At 49.7% G+C, this 21,249-nt stretch overlaps 1 protein-coding gene across 2 annotated transcripts in view; it reads left to right on the plus strand.

Moving 5' to 3' along the window:
* Positions 1–18,873, plus strand: part of SLC16A2 (solute carrier family 16 member 2) — a 39,149-nt gene extending 20,276 nt beyond the window's left edge. The window contains exons 2-6 of one of the 2 annotated variants that reach the window (XM_030497291.1): positions 5,280–5,424; positions 8,967–9,429; positions 9,879–10,022; positions 10,553–10,781; positions 12,057–18,762. In XM_030497291.1, the coding sequence (XP_030353151.1) occupies positions 5,280–5,424; positions 8,967–9,429; positions 9,879–10,022; positions 10,553–10,781; positions 12,057–12,277 (1,202 nt within the window). In that variant the 3' untranslated portion in view covers positions 12,278–18,762. Of the gene's footprint in view, positions 1–5,279; positions 5,425–8,966; positions 9,430–9,878; positions 10,023–10,552; positions 10,782–12,056 lie in introns of both variants that reach the window. The other variant, XM_030497290.1, reaches the window with a different exon arrangement.
* The last annotated feature ends 2,376 nt before the right edge of the window (positions 18,874–21,249 follow it).

Consider the following 21,249-nt stretch of genomic DNA (forward strand, 5'->3'; position numbering starts at 1 on the left):
GTCTGTTATGGAATTGTTTCCAAAAGAAGGGAGGGGGGGGAGAAGTCAGCCAAACCTGATAAAGGAGGACTTTGTTCTGAAGCTTTAGGGTATGGTACCAAGCAGGGCTTGCTATACAGTTAATGAGTTTATCTGGCTTTTAGTTGCACGTGATGCACGGTGGCTGCCACCGCATGGCCCTACTACTACCTCCCATCCAGAGGAGCCCAGCTGCTCCTCAGCTTTGGTTTGCTGCTCTTTAGCTTAGTTTCCCTTCCTGCTGTGCACTCCAGTGGCCTCCTCAGATGTGACTTTGTGTCTGCCTTCATTTAAGCCTTGACCTACCCTGCCGGGATGGGCTCAGTCCACGGGGGGTGTTGAGCACATGGGGCCAAGCCGTTGGGAGCATTTCAGGCTGTACTTTGAGCAAGAGGATGACGCAAATTGCTTTTGAAGGGCACAAGATAAAACAGCTGCTTCATTTCCACTGCAGATGTGCTGCGGGTGGCATGCATTAGTTCCGCAGGGGATGGGTACAGCTGTCTGCTTCCCTACAGTGTCTATGTGGGTAGGACCATCAGATTGCTTGGACTTATAGGCCACCTGGAAAGGGAGCCAGGTAGGGCTAGGAAGGGCTTTGAAGATGTGTGATGAGGTTTCTCATGCCAGCAGGTTTTCCCTGTCCTCAGAAAACGTGACTCAAGAAGCTACTTATTCCTTGGAGGAGCGGTGCTTGGGGACATGAAGGTGAATTACCTTCGACTGCCCCATCTCTCATCCAAGAAATGCCAAGTGCCTGGGGAAGGTGACCCATTGCAGCATGTCCCCATCCCCTCAAGCAGCCGCCGTGTCCGGGCTGCACCGCACAAGCGGGAGAAGCCGCGGGAAGCGAGGGAAGACACTTCCTCCAGCGGCGGATCTGAGGTCACCTCCTGGCCCTTGATCCCTCCAGCCGGAGGTATTTGGGTCAGCGGGGAAGCACGTCTGAGAGCGACGTCCCTTCCTTCTCTCTCCCTGGAGATTAATTTTTAAAGGAACAAATAGGCTTGGCCGCAAGTGCTACGCAGTACGAGGGTTTAATGATGTTTTTTGGAACAATGAGCTAAATACCAGGATCTGCGTCTCGGAGCGGTGATGTATTCTTCTGTTGTTTCTTACCTTCCTGCCACCCACCTTGCTCTGCGCCCAGAAAAAGCCAGCAAGGAGCTTTTCATCCTTTTGGGATGGCCTTGCTTAAAAGAAAGCTGATCCGGTGTCTGGCACGTGTGACCTGCTGGACTGACCCCAGGGGCCCTGCCTATCTCTTACTGCCATGAACATGTGGACATGGTGCTCTCAGCCCTCCCTGGCCCCTTAGCATCACCAGCCCTATTGCAGGTCCTGACCACCATGTGCCAGTCCTCCTCTGGGTCCCCAGCAGTGTTGTTACCCATTGGCAGGAGGAGGACCTGGTGGCTGAAGCACTCCTGGTCCCAGAGCTCCATCATGGGCACAGCTTGATGATGTTGGGCTGGTGGGCAAATGGGTCATCCTCCCCAGTTTCTACTCTTGTCTTGAGCCCAGAGTGAGTGGTGCCAGAGAGGAAGTCTCAGCTTGGCCACAACTCCTACATCACTGCATCATGTTTTTCTTGCAGATCCTCAACCACTGTGTTCCCTTGTTCATGTTGAAGGCCACATTGCTTTGGACCTCCCATGGGACAAAAGTTTGGCTTTGTTAAGTCAAGATGGGAAAGAGCAATTTGAAGAGCTTTAGCTGGAGCTTCACCCTATGTGATGATGCTGTGGGATGGCTGCTGGTGGGATGCTTCCCTTGGTCAACCTCTCTGCACCAAAAAAGGGGCACCTGCCCCATGATGGGCTCTTCCCAAACCCCAAAGCATCCCTAGAATCACCAGGAAGGTCCCATCAGCTCTGGAGGCTGCTGGTAGCGTGGGTGGCAGCAGGGTGTCATGGTCTCTGCCAGAGCAAGCAGCGAGGAGTGGGGTACATGCCCTTTGGGGGAGTCATGGTTCCACAGCTGCTGTCTTACTGCCTTCAGGAGGGATTTTGGGTGGGAGTAGGGTGGCATGGATAGGGCTTGTCTTGGTGTAACTCACAGTGCCAAGCAGGGTGAGTGGAGAGGTGGCTTTCAGGGAGGGACAGCACATGTGGAGCCACGTCTAATATTGCCAGCCCCAGAAGTCATCTTTGCACCCCTCACAAAAGGACACTGCCTTAAATGCCTTTTTTCCCCTAAAAAAAAGCCCCTAAAAAAGTGGTTTCTGAAGCTTTTAGTGTTTCTTTAAAGGCAACCCTTGAAGAGCAGGTTTCTTGGCCATCACCAGCCAGATCCCTCCGCAGCACCCAGCCAGGTAGCTCCAAAACCAGCCCCTTCGGCTGGTGCTCCAGGGACGTGGTTGGACTCACAGCACCTTGAGACTCGATAAAGTCTTAACCCGACTCCTGTCCAAGTTCTGCGCAGCTCTTGAGCTCCTTCCAGCCCCATCCTCAGCTGGATTCGGTCCATTGTTTCTTTCAGGATCTGCTTGATCGCACCACACCGCTGATAAGGCTTTGTGCCTCTTGTGGGAGCTTGTCTTTGTGTGTTTCAGTATCTCGCCCGGGTTATCAGCCACAGAGGGTTGTGAGGTGTGGCCGGGTGAGGAATTAACCATCTCATCCAAACCCTATGGAAATCAGAAGCAAAGATTCCCCTCTTTTTATTTTTATCCCATGGGCTTTAAATCAAGTCATAACTTCTCCAGCATCGGAGGAGCTGCCGAAGGGAAGCCCTGACTCAGGCTGGTTAAGCTCCGTCTGGTTTCCACCAGAGGAATAGCTGCCTCTGCCCTTCATGTATAGGAAAATCCAGGAGAAACTTCAATACTGTGTTACACAGATTGCTAAAAATAAACCCTCATTCCCTGGAGCAGATCCAGAGACTCTGGCTCCATGTCTAAAGGGGCAGGTTTGGGACCACACTTCACCTGAACCTCATTTTTTCCCCAACCTGTGATTTTCTGCCTTGGCTTTCCTCCAGCCTTGCCCTGACCCAAGTGAAGGAGATCACCACCATCACGCTGGGGATAAAACAGGGGGGGAAATCATACAACCCTTTCCCTAGGGGCTGCTTTGGTGTGAATTGTGCTGGGACCAGAGCTGGGGCCGAGGTGGCTTTCTCCTGCCCCCAGATCTTGCTGAGGTTTCCTTTCAGCGCTGGAGCTCGCCCAGCCCTCCTGGCTTCCCGGGGCTTAGCTGGGAAGACAAAACCCAGCTCTGGAAGTGAGGCTATTGTTCTTACTAATTTTAACTTTATGTTCTTCCCCAAGCCTATTTTTATTCATTGCTTGTGGTAAGCCCTTTCTCTAAGGTGGAGCAATTTGCCACGGGACTCTATTTTTGTGTTTACTGGTTTTAATTGAGCACTATCTCCTTTTGACAAACCCAAAGCTGGAGGAGATTTAAGCGCCCGTTGCTGAGCCTCTCACCCTGGCTTTGCTTTGATCTCTGCAGGTGAGTGTGTGTTTTTGGGGCCAGAGATTGATACTGGTTATTTGCATGTAAATCTCTGGGTTATTAAGATCCGAATCTGGCCCTTTAAATTTAATACTTTGCTTTATGCTTTTATTTCCGCGTTTCTTAAAGTAATTTCCAAAAATAACAAACTTCAAACATGATGGGGCCATCTAACATTTTACTGCCTTGGCTGGAGTAGAAGGAACATTTCTGGAAGTATATTATCCAATTTAACGAGCCTTTCCCATCTTGGCTTTGCTCCCACCCCTCACCCCCTCTCAGAGTTGTTTTGGACGGCTCTTTGGAGCCATGCCACCTAATCCTATTAGAAGGACTTTCATTACACTGTGCCTTGTATTTATAACCAACAAAATCAGCTGGAGAGGGGGGTCCTCTCTTTCTCCCTCACCCTTCTGTATTTTGCCTGGTGTTGAGACAAGAGCCTGGCAAGTCCCAGCTGAGGTTCCAGCTCAGACCTTGCTTTTCCTTTTATTGCTCTGCTCTGCATTTATTAAGGAAGACTTGAGACTAAATTGGGTACTTGCAAACTTATAATTAATTTGGAAGGGTCAGTTCTTCTCAGGCTAGCAAGGCCTTGTTTGTGTGGTCCTTTTTGAAAGGCAGAGGTTGGAGAGGCTCTTGTATAGCCGCGATTTGCTATTTTCTGAAGAGACCTGGCTATTTATTGAAGATCTCACGGCTCTTGAAGAATGGGTTGTTATTGTGTGAGGCTGTGCTAAAAGGGTTTTCAGAGTGCTTGGTTTGGGTGCAAAAACAACAACCCGAAAAAGGGGATAAAAAAAGTAAGGAGCACATGTCCTGGGGCCTGTGTGGGGCAGATTGTGCTTGGAAGCCCAGAGCTGAAGCTGGGAGATGCTCCAGGAGGTCCCTCCATTTGGTGCCGGGTAGAGCTGGGGGCCCCTTGTCTATCCATCCTGCCTCACGCCCCACTGAGGGGACCTCTTTCTTCTCCTCCGAGCTGGTAGACTGAGATGTTTTTCCTTACCACATTGCTTTTCTTGAAATCCTGCCTTTCCTCCCCAAAATAGTCACAGAAACCATTAAAGAGAGACAGTGGAGGACAGGGAGAAGATGATGAGCTGAAATAATCTGGGAATAATAAAAGCTTCTGAAAAAAAGACAGACAGACAGTGGTTTTCTCCAGAGGTGGGTTGAAAGGAGACATGAGATCATAGTTCACTTGGGCATCACCCAGCAGGGCCAGGGAAGTGATCTAACCCGGCACAAGCTGTGTGTTTCCCATCAGCTCAGCTGCAATGAGAAATCCCCACTGAACATAGGGCAAGGGGCAGGCGAGGCAGTCCTGACCCTGGGGAGTGGGCAGCAGTGACAAATGAGTGTGGTACTTGGGGACACAGAGCTATAACTCAAGATAGGAAACTCTTCATAGCCAAAGCCAGGGAGCAGAAGGCTCTGAGGAGCTTGGGGGGCTGCTTATGGAAGCAGCATATGTGGAGGCATCATTATACACACAAGGGCCATTAGGAAAGAAGCATGGAAAGCTCAGCACCTTCCCTGGGGCATGTGTGAACCCAATGGAGGGGAATAGAAGGAAAAACTGAACAGTGAGATGCTGCAGATTGTGCCCTGTCCATGATGCTGGTGGGCAGTGCAGTAATAACATGGTAACCATGTTACTTATGAGCTGTGCCATTAACGGTGTGGTGGGGCTGCCTCTCTGCACAACTACCTTCAAAGCTGGACTCAGTCCCTGGTTGTTCCCCTCCTGTCCCCCATTTGATGTTCTGCCCTGACCATCACCTTTCTTCTCTCTCTCCCCAGCATGGGTCGGCTCCTTGGCCATGGGCATGATTTTCTTCTGCTCTCCCATCGTCAGCATCTTCACCGACCGGATCGGCTGCAGGACCACGGCAGCCACGGGAGCTGCCATTGCCTTCATCGGGCTGCTCTCCAGCTCCTTCACCAAGTAAGGCTGCAAAGGGGCCACCCATTTCCTCAGCAAGCTCCTTGCTGTTCTCTGCAACCCCTCTGCCTACACATTGCTGCTTCCTTTTGGGGCAAAGCAGGTGGTTTCCATCCAGATGAGAGGGCTCCTGGCATCCCTGCAGCCCATGTGCAGCTCGCATGCGCTCAGCCTGTCACTCTCCAAACTGAACCAAGTTACTCTTTTGTCCTTGTGTAACAAGAGAGTGAATTGTACCTGAGTGAAGAACTTTATTTTATGGGATTTTAGCTCTCAGGTCCTTCATTTGATCTTTAAAACACAAAGTGAGAAGTTGGTGTGCCTCTTGCAGGCAGACTCGTGAACAAAACCGTTCTCTTTTGCAACCAATTTCACATTTGGGACTGAAAGTAAATTAATGCTTAGTATGTCTGATGGGTTACACCTAGCAAGGGAGAGTTTCTATGCAGGGTAGATGGGGAGGAGGATGCAGATGAGGTTTGGAGCAGGTTGTGCTGTTCCTGTGCTGGCTCAGGTGTTTCTGGCAGCGCAGGATGATCGTTGCTCCTCATTTTTCATGGCTAATTCCATGCCATGAATTTCTGCTGGCAGGCACTCACCAATGTGCATTTGGATGTTAGGCATAGCTGATTTGGTGTGAGAGTCGTTCCAACCCAAGACATTTGCATCTTTGTGGGAGCAAAAAGAGGTCACCTCTGGGCGGTTGGATTTCTGTTAAAATCAATATTTTAATTAAAATCCATTAAGAAGTGGGTTTTTTTAAAAGCAAACACACGCTAGTTTCCCAGAGGACAAGTTGCCTGTTCTGTGCTCCTCCCTGCCCACCCTGCCTGCGCAGGATAGCAGACCACCAATTCCCTTTCACCCTGGTCATTGAGACATTCATGCTTGCCCCAGCCCTGGCTCCCTGTGGATATGTGCTATGTGATGGGTCTCTAAGTCCTCAGCCATGGGAGCCCCCCATTACTTGGAGGGGGAAGGCAGCATCTGAACCTCCAGGGACTGAGGCCAATTTCAGCCATGGGGCTTGGGATGCTGAAACCATCTTGGGCAGCAGCATGGGCAGCAGTGTGGAAGGAACCACACTCTGCAGCTTCCTCTGCAGGTGCCACCTCTTTGTATTCCTAAAGATAATAGTAATCAGAGAAAGTGCAGTCAGTCCTGAAGGGATGCTGGGCTCCTGGCAGTGCAGATCACAGGCGCTTCCCATGTAATCTTGCTTTCCTGCTAATCAACGAAGCTTGGAATATTCTCCCCCCTCTTGTAAAATGTTCGTGCAAAGAAGACGACCTCTTGGGACCATATCGCTGCCAGTGGCTCGTTGTGTTTGGCTTAAAAAGAAACCAAACAGCACAGACAGACAAGAGTATTATTTCCAGGAGGGCTCCAGAACTGAAATTCCCATTTCCTGCCTTTTCGCTCTCAGTTCACATTCCTTTGGCTGCCTTTTAAGGAGAAAGGAGCCCCTTTGCAGCTGGACTGCAGTGAGAGAAGCTGCCTTCGGCGCAGCCGAGCCAGAGGAAGAGCAGCAAGGCTGCGGGATTTGGCACTGCTCCATCTGGATGGCAAAGGCCAGTCCTGAAATTTGGAGCTAGTAACTCCTGCTCACCCAGAACAATGGGGAAGCTTTTTTTCCTGGTCTCCCTTGCCAGCTCTGCCAGCCACAGCTGGAGGTGACCCTCTCACTGCCAGCCATGCTACATGCATGGGTGCAGAGGGAGCTGCTGTTCAAGAGTTGCTGCTGTAAAGGGGGACACAGCCTGGGTTTGGTGGGCTCAGGCAGGGTTGGATACAGCCTGACCAAGCCTTTATCTCCTGGTTTCTCTAAAATGGGTTTGCTTTGTCCAAGTGGAGGATGCAGGGGGTTCCTAGCACTCTGGAACATTAAGCTGATCCAGAACCTCACTGAGCCTGTAGAGCTCATGCTCAGTGCCTCCTGCTCTCAAAATATTGGGAGTTTTGTATGAAAACCACTAAAGGAACAAAATATGGTGAAAAGCAGAGCTCTGGGGAAGGCTGAAGTTTTCTGGAAGGGGTCAAGGCAAAGCTTTTCCTCTTTGCTGCCTTGCATCCCGGTGTCTCCTGCACTCAAAATGCTCTGTCTCCATGGGAGACCTTGTTAGCTAAGGGAGACGATGCTGCCCATCCCACTACAGGGCAGCTGGCTGATTCCCAGCAAACAGGGTGGGAAATCCTGGCTAAGAAGCATGGCTGATAGGAGCCGATGCTCATGCAGGGGTGTCTTAGCATCAGCGGGGAGCAGATGGCCAACCGTGGCATTTGTCTCCATTTATCCAACACGTCAGCTTAGTGCAGTGCCAAAGCTGGTGTGACCCAGCCGAGATGGCCAGGGCTGCTATGTGGGAGGTCAGTGACAGCCTGCATGGCCCAGCTGCTGCCTGGCTCCTGCAGAGGGGGTTTCTGATGTGGCTTCATTCTGGAGTAGCTGGAAATTGCCTTTCGTGACAGTTATTTGTCTTTGAGCTATTGGATACAGCAAGCACGCTCTGCTTTCTGCTTGGCTGGCTAAAGGGATGAGCATGTAATGGAAGAAATGATGGGATTGTAAATGCTTTCTCAACTCCCAAACTGCTCTGTTAGATCTGGGCTGCTGTCTTCTTGCTTGCTGCATGAGCAGCACTCAGTATTGCACAGGAGTTGTTCTGAGCGTTGGTGTAAAGACCTTGTTTGTGCAGCATGTGTGGCCAGTGAGCTGCCCAAAAGGTCCCATCACACTCTCTTCCCAGACTTTTGCAGCCGAATGTACTGCATGGGGTTGAAGAAAAGTCCTTCATCTGGAGAGAAACACAATGGGTTATTTGCACTGCCTAAATTTAGGCTCCTTTCTCAGCTGCTTTTGTTGGGAAAACTGGGCTGGCAACTGGGAAATGGCTCCTTCCAAGGGCTCTCGGGGCCCTCCACCTGTTGTTTAGAGCAGCCACTTCGTTCCCTCCTTGAGACCAGCCACCAATGTAAGGTACAAATGAGATTGATTAACTGTCTAATTGAAGGTCCCAGAGGAGCTTAAAGAAGAACAACTTAATTAACCAGCCTGGAGTCTGGGCAGAAACTCAATGTTTCCTTCCTAAGTGCCTAATAACCAGCAAGGCTGGTGCCTTCTGCTTTCAAAGACTGGGTGCAGAATGTTTTCAATTAGTCCTTTCAGTGGGGAAAAAATGGATTTCCAGCTAAAAATAACCCACCCTGGCTACCTTTAGAAAATCTTGCTTGTTGTAGTTTAAAAACCATTTGTGCTAGGTCATTTTCCCAAGGAGGGGGCAGGTTGGCTGCTGCCTTCTCTTTGCAGAAAGCACTCCCCAGCTAGACTTCATGTTCTGGAAGATTTAACACACCAGCTGTGAAATGAGGATAATCCTTGATTTGGCTAGGGAATAAGCTCCTTGAGGTCAGCCTGTCTGTGTAGCACCTGTGGCATGTGAAACCTGGGTCTTGACTCCATGTTTTGCAGGACCATGTGGGAGAAAGCTTCCTTACCTGTGCATAACGTAACCACTTCCATGTGTTTTGGGTTTTTTCCCCACTAGGTCTCTGGAAGTTCGTTATTTCACCTATGGGATCCTCTTTGGCTGTGGCAGCTCCTTCGCCTTCCAGCCCTCGCTGGTCATCCTTGGTCACTACTTCAAGCGCCGCCTTGGCTTGGCCAACGGCATCGTGGCCGGCGGCAGCTGCCTCATCTCCGTGCCACTTCCCTTCTTTCTGAAGATTGTTGGGGAAGCCATTGGGCTGGCACATACTTTCCAAGTACTCAGTGCCTTAATGCTCATCCAGATATTCTTGTCCATGACCTATCGGCCCATCTTGCCACCTTCTTGTGACTCTCAGCAGGATGGGCGGGACAAGCTGGGCAGCCGGAGCATGCGGCAGCAATGCTGGTCCCAGACACGCAAGTATTTCAACTTGAGGATTTTCCGGAGGAAGACCTATCGGATTTGGGCCTTTGGGATCGCTACTGCTGTCCTGGGATATCTTGTACCTTACATGAACCTGGTAAGAGCCTTGGAATTGAAGGGATGTCCCTTTGCCTGGAGTGAAAGGGCTCCTCCATGCGAGCAAGGAGGAGGTGGGAAGGTGGAGATGGGCATTAGGGCCAGGGCCACTAAAAGCCTTGAAGCTAAGAAACTGCTGCAGGCACATTTTGTAAACGGGGATAGTGATGGGAGGAGACAGCTTGTTAATGCTGGTATGTGTCCTCTGTGCTAGGGTGGGCAGAGTGGTCACTTCACATGGCTTCTGAGAATGAGCATTGGTAATAGAAAAGGAAGTTGTTGGGTTGGGGTGGATGGAGGTGGTGTGTGCAGGTCAATGTGGTGCAGACATGAGGGTCACACAACCACCCCCAGAGCCACGAGCCCTCTGTGGGAAGTCTTGTCCCTTTTTTAGGATATGAGAGGGATTAACTGAGGATTCCCATCCTTGCATCCTTCCCTCCATCCTAGGTAAAATACGTGGAGAAGCGATTTCAAGAAACCAAAAAGGACTGGATCCTCCCAGTTTGCCTCGGAGCCATGTCAGGGCTGGGGCGCTTGATTGCAGGCCGCATTGGTGACTGCATTCCCGGGCTGAAGAAGATTTACCTGCAGGTACGTTGTGTCCAAGCCGCCATGTAGCTGCTGGCTAACCACTGTGGGTCAGAGGATAGCATCTCTGCGTCAGTATTGACACTCTGCTTAGTAACTGTCAACTACAGACTGCAAATCCTTTGCTGGCCAGTAGCTAACACCCTTGTCTGCTGTTAGGGAATTACATTTATTATAGAAAGATGCACAGAGAAGTTATACACTTGACCTGAGGTCTCGGTGTCCGTTCAGCAATCCAACTCTGTTGTCTCAACTCATCCCAAACTGCTGGACAGCCTCTCACCTTCTTGTGGTTTCTGAAGAACAAACTGCTGAAATGTAGCAGCTAATCCAGCAGATAATCCTTCCTAAAGCTTCTTAAAAGGTTATTCATAAGGGCCTCTCTGAGAGGAGAGCAGAGCCTAGATGGCATTGCTGGGTCCAGGGGCGTGGCAATGCCGTTGACCTGTTCGGGGTACATCTTCATGATACTTCCTGCTGCCCATCCCCACTCACCCTGCACACCAATGACAGGCCCACTTTTGTCTCCTCAGGTTGCATCCTTCGTGCTGTTGGGCATCCTGTGCATGATGATTCCCCAGTGCCAAGGGTTTGAGGGTGTCATTGTCATCTGCCTCTTCCTCGGCCTTTGCGATGGCTTCTTCACCACCATTATGGCCCCCATTGCCTTCGAGCTGGTGGGGCCCATGCAGGCGTCCCAGGCCATAGGGTACCTCATGGGGCTGATGGCTGTGCCCATGACCGCGGGTACACCAATAGCAGGTTGGTAACGCCGTGGTGCCGGACCATGGACGCAGCTGTTGGGAGGGAGCAGATCCTTGTAGAAGCTTTCATCTTGGGTGATATTTTGGTGTGAGATCAGATGTATTGAATATGTTCGAATTTTCTGGGTTATCATGTTGCATGGGGTTTGAAGTATGGGTGTAGCATCACTCCATGCTACATCCTGTAGCATCTCGGGGCCTTACTCCAGGCTGATGAAAGGTGACCAGAGGGGGAACAGTGAGAGCGACCCAAGATCACAGTAACTGATTTCTGTTTGAAGCTGAGCTAAGAACTGGCAGATATCAATCTTTTAGAAGTTATCCTAGATATCCACGGACCAATTGCTAATTGGTAACGTCAGCCCCTGGATTGTTGAATCAAAGTAAAAGGTGTAACCACCCGAACCTATGTCTTCCCAAGATTTGGGTATGGGTTTAAGCACAGTAATAACCACAACGTCCCTAACACTGAGCACTTTGCCAAAGCTGGCCCTTGAACAGCAGAATGTCTGCATCAGCAATTGCTAAGCTAAAGCTGTTTTAATGCCTCAGATCTTTCTGCTTCTGGCAGCCAATTTCAGTTTAACACTCTCATGAAGAAGGGTGGGGGTTGCAGATGTCTTGCTGTTAGGGTGCTGCTGCAGTACCCTTGCATCGGGCTTACAGGGTGCAGGGGCTCATTTCATGGACATAATTCCCAGACAGGAGAAAACTCAGAGGGATTTTCCATTGCTGATAAGTAGCAATGCGTTGTTCTCCAAGGATTCCTGGCTGTGTCAGAACTTGCCAAACCAACAAGTGCAGAACCTCATTGGTTTTTAAGGGATCGATTATTGTTCGTAACTGGCTGACATCCCCATGTAGATAAAATATCCATAAGCAAACTGAGGCTTCCAGATGGAGGCCATCTGGAGAGGAGCAACCCCTGCCTACTTTTCCTATGAGCTCCTGGATGACAAGGTGCTGGGAAGAGCCACCTGAAGTGTTTGGTTGTTTAACAGTGTCTCAGCTTGTGTATGAGATTGTTTGGGATGTGTGCCGATTGAGTCCTGTTCTGGTTAAATAGGAAGGACGGCTGAGGCTTTCCTTGGCTTCCTTGCTACACAGTGTTGGCTGTACACATCCTTTAATCTGGGGCATACAAACTCCAAGGAATGCAATGGAAAAAAGATTGGTTTAAAAACCCAAATCTGGTGGTTGAAGCACTCAAGGGAGGAAACAAGCCTGTCATTAGACTGACATGGCTATAACCACTGCTGTTCTTCTCTTCCAGGATACCTCAATGATTACTTTGGGAATTACGATGCAGCCTTTTATTTTGCTGGAGTCCCCCCCATCATCGGTGGCTTGGTGCTCTCTGTTGTCCCACTGGTCCATCAGAGGATGCTGAAGAAGCAGCGCCTGGATTCTGGCAAAGACAAGATGCTGTCCTCGGAGGCGGTGGTAAATGGGGAGCTGCTGCCGGGCTGTCCATCTTCTGAAGCACACATATAACACCCTGCTCACTGACACTCACTGTCACCACCAGCAGCCTCTCCATAGCCCAAGCACAGGCCCTTTCCCAGATGGACCGTAATTCCCAGTGATTGCAGACGCACTATGTTTGTAAAAGAAAAACCCACACCAAGTTCTTCTAGTTAAAGGCCTTTAACTAGCAGAAATACTCTTTTTGGGGGACAATTTTGATTTCAAATCCTGTTTTTTTTCCTGTAACCATTTTTCTAAGGACAACTTTCTCATCAGGATCCAAACTTGATCGATCTCCCGCTCCTCTCCCTGGTTTTCTATATGTCACAACAGAGGTTTACAGCTAATAAATGCCTTTTCAAAGCAGGCTGCAGCTGGAGCTTGAGGAAGCAGCTGCCCATTCTTTGCCTCGGTGCCACTCGGGTGTCATGTCGAAGCAGGACAGCCCCCTCCCGTCCAGCACCAGAGGCTGTTTTGGAGCCAGAAGATCAGAAGAAGGAAAAAGGCTGCTTTAGTCCACACAAACCAATGCACAAACCAAATAAATGGTCGGCATGTCCTGCTTTAACCTTCTTGTCTCCTTTTCCACTGCTTTCCCACACACCAGGGAGCTGCAGCTGGGACGATGGGGAGCTCGGCTGACTCCAGTCCTTCCACCCTCATCCACCAGAGCCACATGGGAGCACCGTGTTCCTGCAAAATATGCCTTAAAAATGCATGGATGAGACCAGCAGGTCCTTTGGCAACTTTCCATCTCTGTTTTTCTTGCTCAGTGACTAATCACTGGGCTTTTAAGGTGTGAAAGAGAGGGGCAGCTCCCAGCACAGCCCACAGTATCTGGCTCCACAAGGTGAAAGCCATGGGCAAGCTGCTGAGATGGACACTTTGGAGGTGTTGAGGCACAACAGGGTTGGGATGGAGTCCCATGTATTATGGGTTCACTCCATGCCAGGAGGCAACTTCCCTGACAGGCACAGGGCACCCATGGGTGCATGGATGCAGTTAGATTGGGGTAGAGGGTGTCACTGCTCTTTTTTGAGGCCAGTTGTGTATTATGCAGCAATAACCATGTGTTAGTAGTGGCAGGGCAAGTCCTGTGTTTCCAAAGGGTTTAAAAGCCCTGGCAGTGTTTAACTCAGAGCTTGTGTGTTGCTGTGCAGAGCTAGTGCAGGGTCAATGCTGTCCCCAGGGGGAGAGGGGTAGAGGTCAAGAAAGCAGCACAGTCCATGGGCACCCACCACACAGAGCAAAGGCAGAGCTCAGCCTTGTGTAGAAGTTCTCCTGCCTTGGTGGGTCCCCATGTCAATGGTGCTCGTCAGGACCAGGGTACCTTTTCCTGGGAATAACAACCCAGGAGAGAGCAAGAAACAAAGCTCATGTTTATCCTGGCTGCAAAACCATCCTTCATTGGATTTTCATTTTATTCAGCTGCCATTAAAAGAAGAGAAGCTTAGAGGGATGTGTGGGGTGACATGGGAATCATCCCTCAGTCCCCCCATCCCTCATGTAGGGGTTTGTAACACCAAGACAAAGCTTTGCTGTGGAAACTTGGTTTCATTGGAGGCCGTCCTCCTGTGGGCAGTGGTGGAACCTTTGTATATAGGCTCAGGATCCTGCATGTCCCTCTGGTCCTGGTTTTAATCCATGTTGGCTAATGCGTTAGAAGGTCTTGTGGTTTTGTGGCCCTTCTGTCCCTGTATGAGCTGGAAAATTAACTGGTATGTTATGACATGTCTGCTTATGACTATAAAACGAGATGTCCATTTGTCTCTTTCTTCTATACACTTTTCTGTGACTGTTATTACCCTTCATTGCCCATATTGTACCATCTGCCTCAGTGCTACTGACCCATTGCTTGGTTTAAGAGGTTACAGGAGGCAGTAGGAGCTTCATCGGGAGGCAGGACATTGCCAGGAGCTGAACCACGGTGCCCTTGATCTGGCTGCATTGGGATTTGCTGGGTTTATCCTAGGGCAAGGCGTTAAAGCGATGTTTTTCAGTTGGCAGCATTGGCAATGGGGCATCTTCAAAGCCATCTGATAGCTGAAAGAAAGAAATACGTTGCATCCTAACTCCTTTTGTGAGTTGGGGCCTTTATCAGAGTTCAAGGAAGTTCTTTAAATCATGGTTTTGATCTTAATGCCCCCTGAAGGAAAGCTTATGAGGGATTTAAATACAAAACAGCTTCTTCAGACCAACAAGAGGACAAACAGAGCTGCCTCAAACCCGTGTCTGGCCTGAGCAGGAGGCTGCATGGCAGAGCCATTTATGACTGCACCCTCGTGAGACTTTGTTGTGGTAAAACCTTTCTGGTCCTAAGTGGTTTATGGTTCAAATCCCAAATTTCTACAGATTTCCACTTGCCTTAAATGCTCTGCCTGCCTGCAAAAGTCTTTTCCCTGGGAGGAGCCTGCATTCAGTGCAATGAGTGCTTAACGCTGCAGCAGCACCAGACCAGCTCCATGTCAGCCAGGAGCCAGCAAGACTTCCACTAGGGATGGCTGTACCCATGTTCATCCCTCCTAAATGGTGGTCTTTGCCCACTGCTCTTATTCTCAGCCCTCTAGGAGATTTTGAGTGATGAGCTGCATTCGTGGACCACCTGAGTTTGGTCAAAGGAATCCACCCCTCATGCTATCCTGGACCAATGTCTGGGACCGGCTTCCCATAACCACTCTCAGCATCTTTGTCTGGTCAAGAACCTGCCCTTGGTCAAGATGAGGGCAAATTCTGCGTCAGGGAAGGCATGTTTGAGCAACAGCAATGAAAGCTTCACCTCGTCTGCAAACACAGATGGGAAGAGGAAGGGCAAAGGTTGGAGTAGTCTGTCAACATAAAGGGGAGTATTTTTGGGTTTGTTTGTGAGCTAAATGCTGTCTCTGTGCGTGTGATTTGTCCCTTGAGTGTTAGGCAGTTTGAAAGAATTTTTGCAGACTCTGTGGCATGTGAGAGGTGGGATTGTGGCCATTTGAGCATCTGTAAGCAGGGAGAAATTGCATTGGTCTCCTAAACATCCTCTTAGCCTGTTGTAGTCTGGTGCTGTGATGCCAAATATGTCCCTACCTGTGCAAAAAGCTCAGTCCTAAATCCCCTCCTGTTTCTTTCTATCAGGATCCGCTCATCTTTGCCTAGCACATCCATGTCCTCCTCTGGATGGGCGAGGGCTGAACAGGAGGCAACATTCACAGTGATGTAAGGCAGAAGTTCTTCCTTGTGAGGGCAGTGAGGTGCTGGCACAGAGTGCCCAGAGAAGCTGTGGCTGCCCCATCCCTGGCACTGTTCAAGGCCAGGTTGGATGGGGCTTGGAGCAACATGGTCTAGTGGAAGGTGTCCCTGCCTGTGGCAGGGGGGTTGGAATTGGGTGATATTAAGGTCCTTTCCAACCTGAACCATTCTCTGATTCTGTAATTCCATGAAAACTCCCTTTTACTCAGTTTTCCAATAAAAAACCCCCAAACTTCTCCCTCCCCTGTGAGTGCTGGGCTGTGATTCCTGTCCCCCTCCTTTGGTCTGGGAGGGGAAGGTGGAGCTTGACGCTCTGGGCTTGGCCAGTTTTGGGAACCACGGGAGCAGGTTGAGTCCCCTTGGTGGGAAAGGGGTGGAAGGAAGCGGGAGGGACTCGCTTTGCTCCGTGCCTGGGGTGTTTGGAGAGCTGCAGGCTTGCATGTAGCCTTATGTAAGTGTACAGCAAGCGCAGGACGTGTCCCAGCAGCGCCCTGCTCGGGGCTTGGCTGGGGCTGCCTTTCTAAATCTTTAGCTTGAGGGTGTTCAAAACCAAGGAGTTGTCTTTTCTTCCCTTTTTCTTCTTTTTTTTTTTGGTGCTGCAGAGTGAGGTCTGGGGTTTAACTCCTCTCGCTCTGGCTGAGGGATGGAGTGGGAGCACCAGCCGAGCTGGAAGGGCTCGGGGGGTACTTGTTTTCAGCTTTCGGGTCTCCTGGTGATGGGCAGATGAATAGGGCAGCAGCTGCAGGAGCTGCCCAGGATGTGCCATGATTCATGGTTTAGAGCTTCTTTTGCGTTGTGAAACAAAGCTGGAACCATCTGTGAGAGCTGCTTCATTGCAGCGTGCCCTGCCCTGAGGTCCCATGGCCAGAGAAATGCATGTTTGTAAGTCACATAGCTGAAACTTAACGAATTCCGGCCACTCATTGGCTGGGCTTGAGGTTTCCTAACATTGTCCTGCTGTGGGAGCTGTGGGAAGGCCACATCCTAATTACCATCAAAGCTTAAGGGCTTTTGCAGGTCTGCTGCGGTACCGTGGGGTTTGGGACCCCTTCTTTTTGGCTCTGCCTCCCACCATTTTGGGTGGTTTGTAACCCTCCGGGCTGAGCTGCCTGGTCCGGAGGAGCCGGGAGCAGAAGGTGGCCTGCAGCTGGGCAAGGACATTCCTGCCCTTCCTGTCTGACAGTGCCACGATGATAGAACGCCTCTTCTGGCGTTGGTACGTTGGTGCTAGGAGCGATTTGCACTGGGCAGTCTGATTTGGTGCTGAGGATCTCATCTACGCTTGCTCAGATCACTCTGGTTCAGCATCTTGGGAGGCTGAGGGTGGATTTTAACCCTGGCTGACATCTGCATCTGTATGTGGCCATACAGTCCTCAGAGTAACAACCGGCATAAAGGTAACTTGGACCAAATCCTCTGGACACAGAGGAGGGCAGATCCAGCTGCCCCTTGCCACCCCTCCATCCTTCACTGCAACCATTACCAGCTTTCATGTGCCTCTGTACCCAACAGTTTTGTTTGGGGTTACCTAGGTTGTTCTGGCTTCAGTAATTTTCACGCTGGTGGAGTTTGTTTCTCCTTATCCAGCTGGAAGCAGAAAACTGGAATGACTTTGAAAGCCCCAGCTCCTTTGCCAAGGCAAGCGGGGCAGACCCCTCCCGCCACTCAGCCACTGCCTTTCTGCCACAAAACCCACACTTGGGCAGCTCTTTTGGGCACTTCTGTTTAATCTCTGGGAAGAATGATGTGATTGATGGGCGCTCCTTAAATACTCCTCCAATGTCCTCTGCATAATGCAGGGCAGGGATGGAGCTGGCACTGTATAAAGGGGCTCATCCAGCAAGCAATAAACCAAAATAAAGCTGTTCCCCTTCTTTTGGAGAGCTCTTGGAAGGAAAGCAGACGTGGGGGTGGATGGAGCTGCCATCCCTCTGCAGCTCTGAGTGGGTTTTGTGGCTGAGCCCCAGGGGTGGCTGTAGGGGTGACTGTCCCCATGGCCAAGGGGTGACCATTGCTCGGGGCACTTTATCAGCTTGGCATGGCAGCTCCATGGACTTTAGTCCTGCTGACAGCAAGGTTATCACTGGGCTTTGGCAGGTCCATCCTGCACAGCCCCTTTCGGGGTGATTTGTTGTTTTATCTTTGCAAACGTTGCAATACCCTTAGTGCTCCCACCACGGACAGACGCTGCCAATGTCCCCGTGTCCCCTCTTCCCACCCCAGCCCTGCCACGATGGTGGTAAAGCATCAGGACTGATTGCAGGAGCAGGGCTTGGGTCCCCGGTCCCGGCGAAGGCAAAGCAGGAGGGTAAAGACACACAGACTCTCCTGTTTTCTGCCAAACATGGCTTTGGAAGGAGGTTTTGTACCTCTGAAGTTTCTCCTCTTTTGTGTAACATACTTCCCAACACTCACCCTCCATCCACCTCCAACCAGCAAAGCAAGCGTAGCTCTTAACCGTAGCCTTAGAGGCAAGACTTAGTGTCTATTTTACTAAGCAATGAAGCTTTTTCTCTTTTTTGTTTGTTCATTTTTAATCATGGCCTGTAAGACAAGTTGTTTACTGGAGCAGGTTTTTGTGTAGCATCATTGCTGGTTGGTGACGGCCAGATTGCCTGAATGCCGTTGGGTTTTTGGCTTCAATCAAATCATTTTGGGAAAGAACACGGCTTCTTGAGGCCTCAAGTCTCCCAGCATATCCTGTTTCAGCCATTTAAACCTATTAAAGCTGGAGACAGGACATTTCTGAAGAGGCTGAGGGCAATTAGGAAATTGCCCCGCTCTCCCTCCCCTGCCCTGGAATCCAGCAGGATGAAGCCAAATATTTGCTTTTGGATGGGTGGGTTCGGAGCCAACTCCACACAAAAGCACTGGAGCAAGGCTTGAATTTTGGGTAACTCATGAGACAGCTTGTTTTTAAGACAGGACCTCCAGTCCTGCTGCCATCACCCCCTGGTTAGTGGAGCCTGCTGCAGTACCTTTCTCCAGCCCTGCTGCAGCCCAAGGCTGTTGTGGTCAGTGTCAGCTCCGGATGGAAAAGCTCCTGCCCCAAACCGGGTCCTGCGAGGTGTTCTGGGCTGAAAGAGTGGTGTGAAAGCAACTGCAATTCCATGCAGAAGTCAGGCCTTGAAGTCCAAAATGATTCCTTTTTTTTCGTTTGTGCCATCTGCTCCTTGTAAGCCATTTATATTCCCTTCAAATTTTGTATCCAGAAGTCAAGTATTTGAATGTGTGTCTTAAAAAGTATGAGTATCCTTTCGAAATGTGAATTTCTGGTTGTTGAACTGCAAAAAAAAAGAAGAAACAAACCTCCCCCTATTAGCACATTTTTGTAATTAATGTTTTATGAATGTTGTTTAAAAAAATGGTGTAGAATAAAACCAGTTTAAAAAGGAAAAGGGGTCTGTGCCTGTGTCTTGCCGGGTTTCCTCTCCCTGCAGCTTTCCTGACTGCTTCCAATCCTCTGCCTGGGGCCTGCCCAGGATCTCCATAGAAAAGGGGCTAGATTGATGGCAGTTTAACATGGGGATTATTCGCATCAAGCCTTTAATACACTTTGAGGAAAGGCTCTGCCATGGTTCTGGTACCTAAAGAAGAGGCGAGCTCCTGATGCGATGCAGAAGGGTGGAAGCTGGACATGGTGGCGGCGGGTGGAGGATGGTCCTTGTCCCTCCCGAGGCATAAAGAACTAAAAATAACAAAGAATGAACCCCCTGAGAGCATCTCGGTGCCCAAAGTGAGATCCCTGTGACAGGGACAGGGTCCCCTTCATTCCCCTGGGCACAGCTTTGGCTTCTATCAACCAGTGCCTTTGTTCCATGGGGGTTCTCACACAGGGACAGCACCACAGCTTGTCTTTTAACCATTAGCACCATTTCTCCCTTTTGGCAGCAGTGTGGGGGCATGGTGAGGCCTCCCAGGTGTTAGCACTGATCACAGGAGAGCTACTCTTTTCTGTCAATAAGAGCAGTTGTGGGAGGGTTGTGGGTGGGAAACACGGGGGTTCATTATGCATAAGTGATGTTTCTGTGGCTGTGAGACACTGAAAACAAGGCTTTTATCAAGGGCTTTGTATTAATGATTTGTTTATGATTGATAGGTGCTTCAGTTGCCATCAGATGAAAGCTGATGGATACATTAGTTTTGTATAGCTCAGGCTTTTTTTTCATTTTAATGTGCATCTCAACCCTTTTTCAAGTTGGGGATATTTACTGCAAATATAGTATTTAAAACCAAAACCCACCAGGAGGTAAGAGCTGATATAAAAAGAGATTCAAAGGGAATGAGGCTACAGCAACCAGCTCCTCTGGAGGACTTGGTGCAGTGCATGCAGGGACAGAGCTGCATCCCAGTCCTGCGAGTGGAAAGCACTGTGTGAACATGCGGAGCTGCACGGAGCTTCACTTTTACAGGTAACACAGCAGTCAATGCGAGCTGCATATTGTGATCATCCTCTTGGGATGGCTGCACATTTGGGGAGGGTGCTGGGGATAGGATAACAGCGGGCTGCACACCAACAGAGACACCCAGAGAGGGATGGGTGAGCCCATCAGCTCATCACAGCCCATCTCCACAAACTCCAGATGAATCAATACATAGCTATATATGTATAGATGTACCTCCATAGGTGTGTTTGTGCATGTGCCTGGAGGGAATCCCCACCACTGCCGGCTGAGCCCAGGGCTCTGCCAGCCTCCTGGGGCTGGCCCTAGTACATGGAAAGTACATTGAAGTACATGAAATGCATTGAAAAAGTGGTGGAAAAAGGAGTATTTCAGATCAGAGCAAACCCCTGAGTTTTCCAGCAGAAAGGCTGCAAACTACAAAAGACCAAACCAAGCAACAGCAGCAACAGAAAAAGGGTGTTTTCATTATTGTAATACAATAGTTAAGTGTTTATGTAGCTATTCATGCATTAACATTGCAAGAGCATGGATTAAAACAAGCTGATTCTAGATAATGGTTTACATTTGTACTTACAAAATGCAACATTTACATGGATGTTTTCTATCTTAAATGTGAACCACATGTCAATGTTGAATAGTTACAAATTACATATGGTTTTAGCTATATATATGTGAATGGCATATATGATACCTATAATTCCATTTAGCTGCTATTGTTAATTTATACATGGATACTCCCACATATATATATGTGTATGTGTGCCAGTGGGTGAGGCTGACCACCTGCAAGTGGTTACTGGGCATTTGGAGTCTCCTTTTCTGCTCCTCTCCCTGCGGGCTCTGGGCTGGGCTTGTTTTCTTTCATTGTCTTCTTCTCCATCTGTTTTCTTTTTGCAGGGCTTAAATATTATAATCCTTAAATAATAAATAAACCACCCAAACCCAGTCTGCAAATGCCTTTGAAGGAGGCATTGATGAGTGGCCGAAGTATTTCTTTTTAATCATCTCTGCCTTTAAATGCAGCTCTTTCCTAGAGCTGTCTCTTTGCTGTCATTATTTAAAGCAATCATTTGGAAACAATCCCTTCCCAGGGCTGTTCATCTGCACCCATGCTTGGCAGGGAGGGGAGGGCATCGACCTGGGGGGGTTTTGGGATCCTCTGCCCTGAATGGAGTGCTTGGCACCCATCCCCAGGTCCTGGGATGTGTCAAAGAAGAGAAAGAACATGCTGGAGGGGGTGAGCATTGGGGTGAGCTTGGGATACGCCTGTCTTCCTGCGGGTTGGGTCCTAGGGACTTTTTAAAATGCAGTACAGGAAACTGCTTAATACTGGCAGCAGGGCAAAGCCAGGCAGGAAAAATACATCTA

This window comes from Strigops habroptila, chromosome 9, assembly GCF_004027225.2.
Source record: "Strigops habroptila isolate Jane chromosome 9, bStrHab1.2.pri, whole genome shotgun sequence".
Taxonomy (NCBI): Eukaryota; Metazoa; Chordata; class Aves; order Psittaciformes; family Psittacidae; genus Strigops; species Strigops habroptila.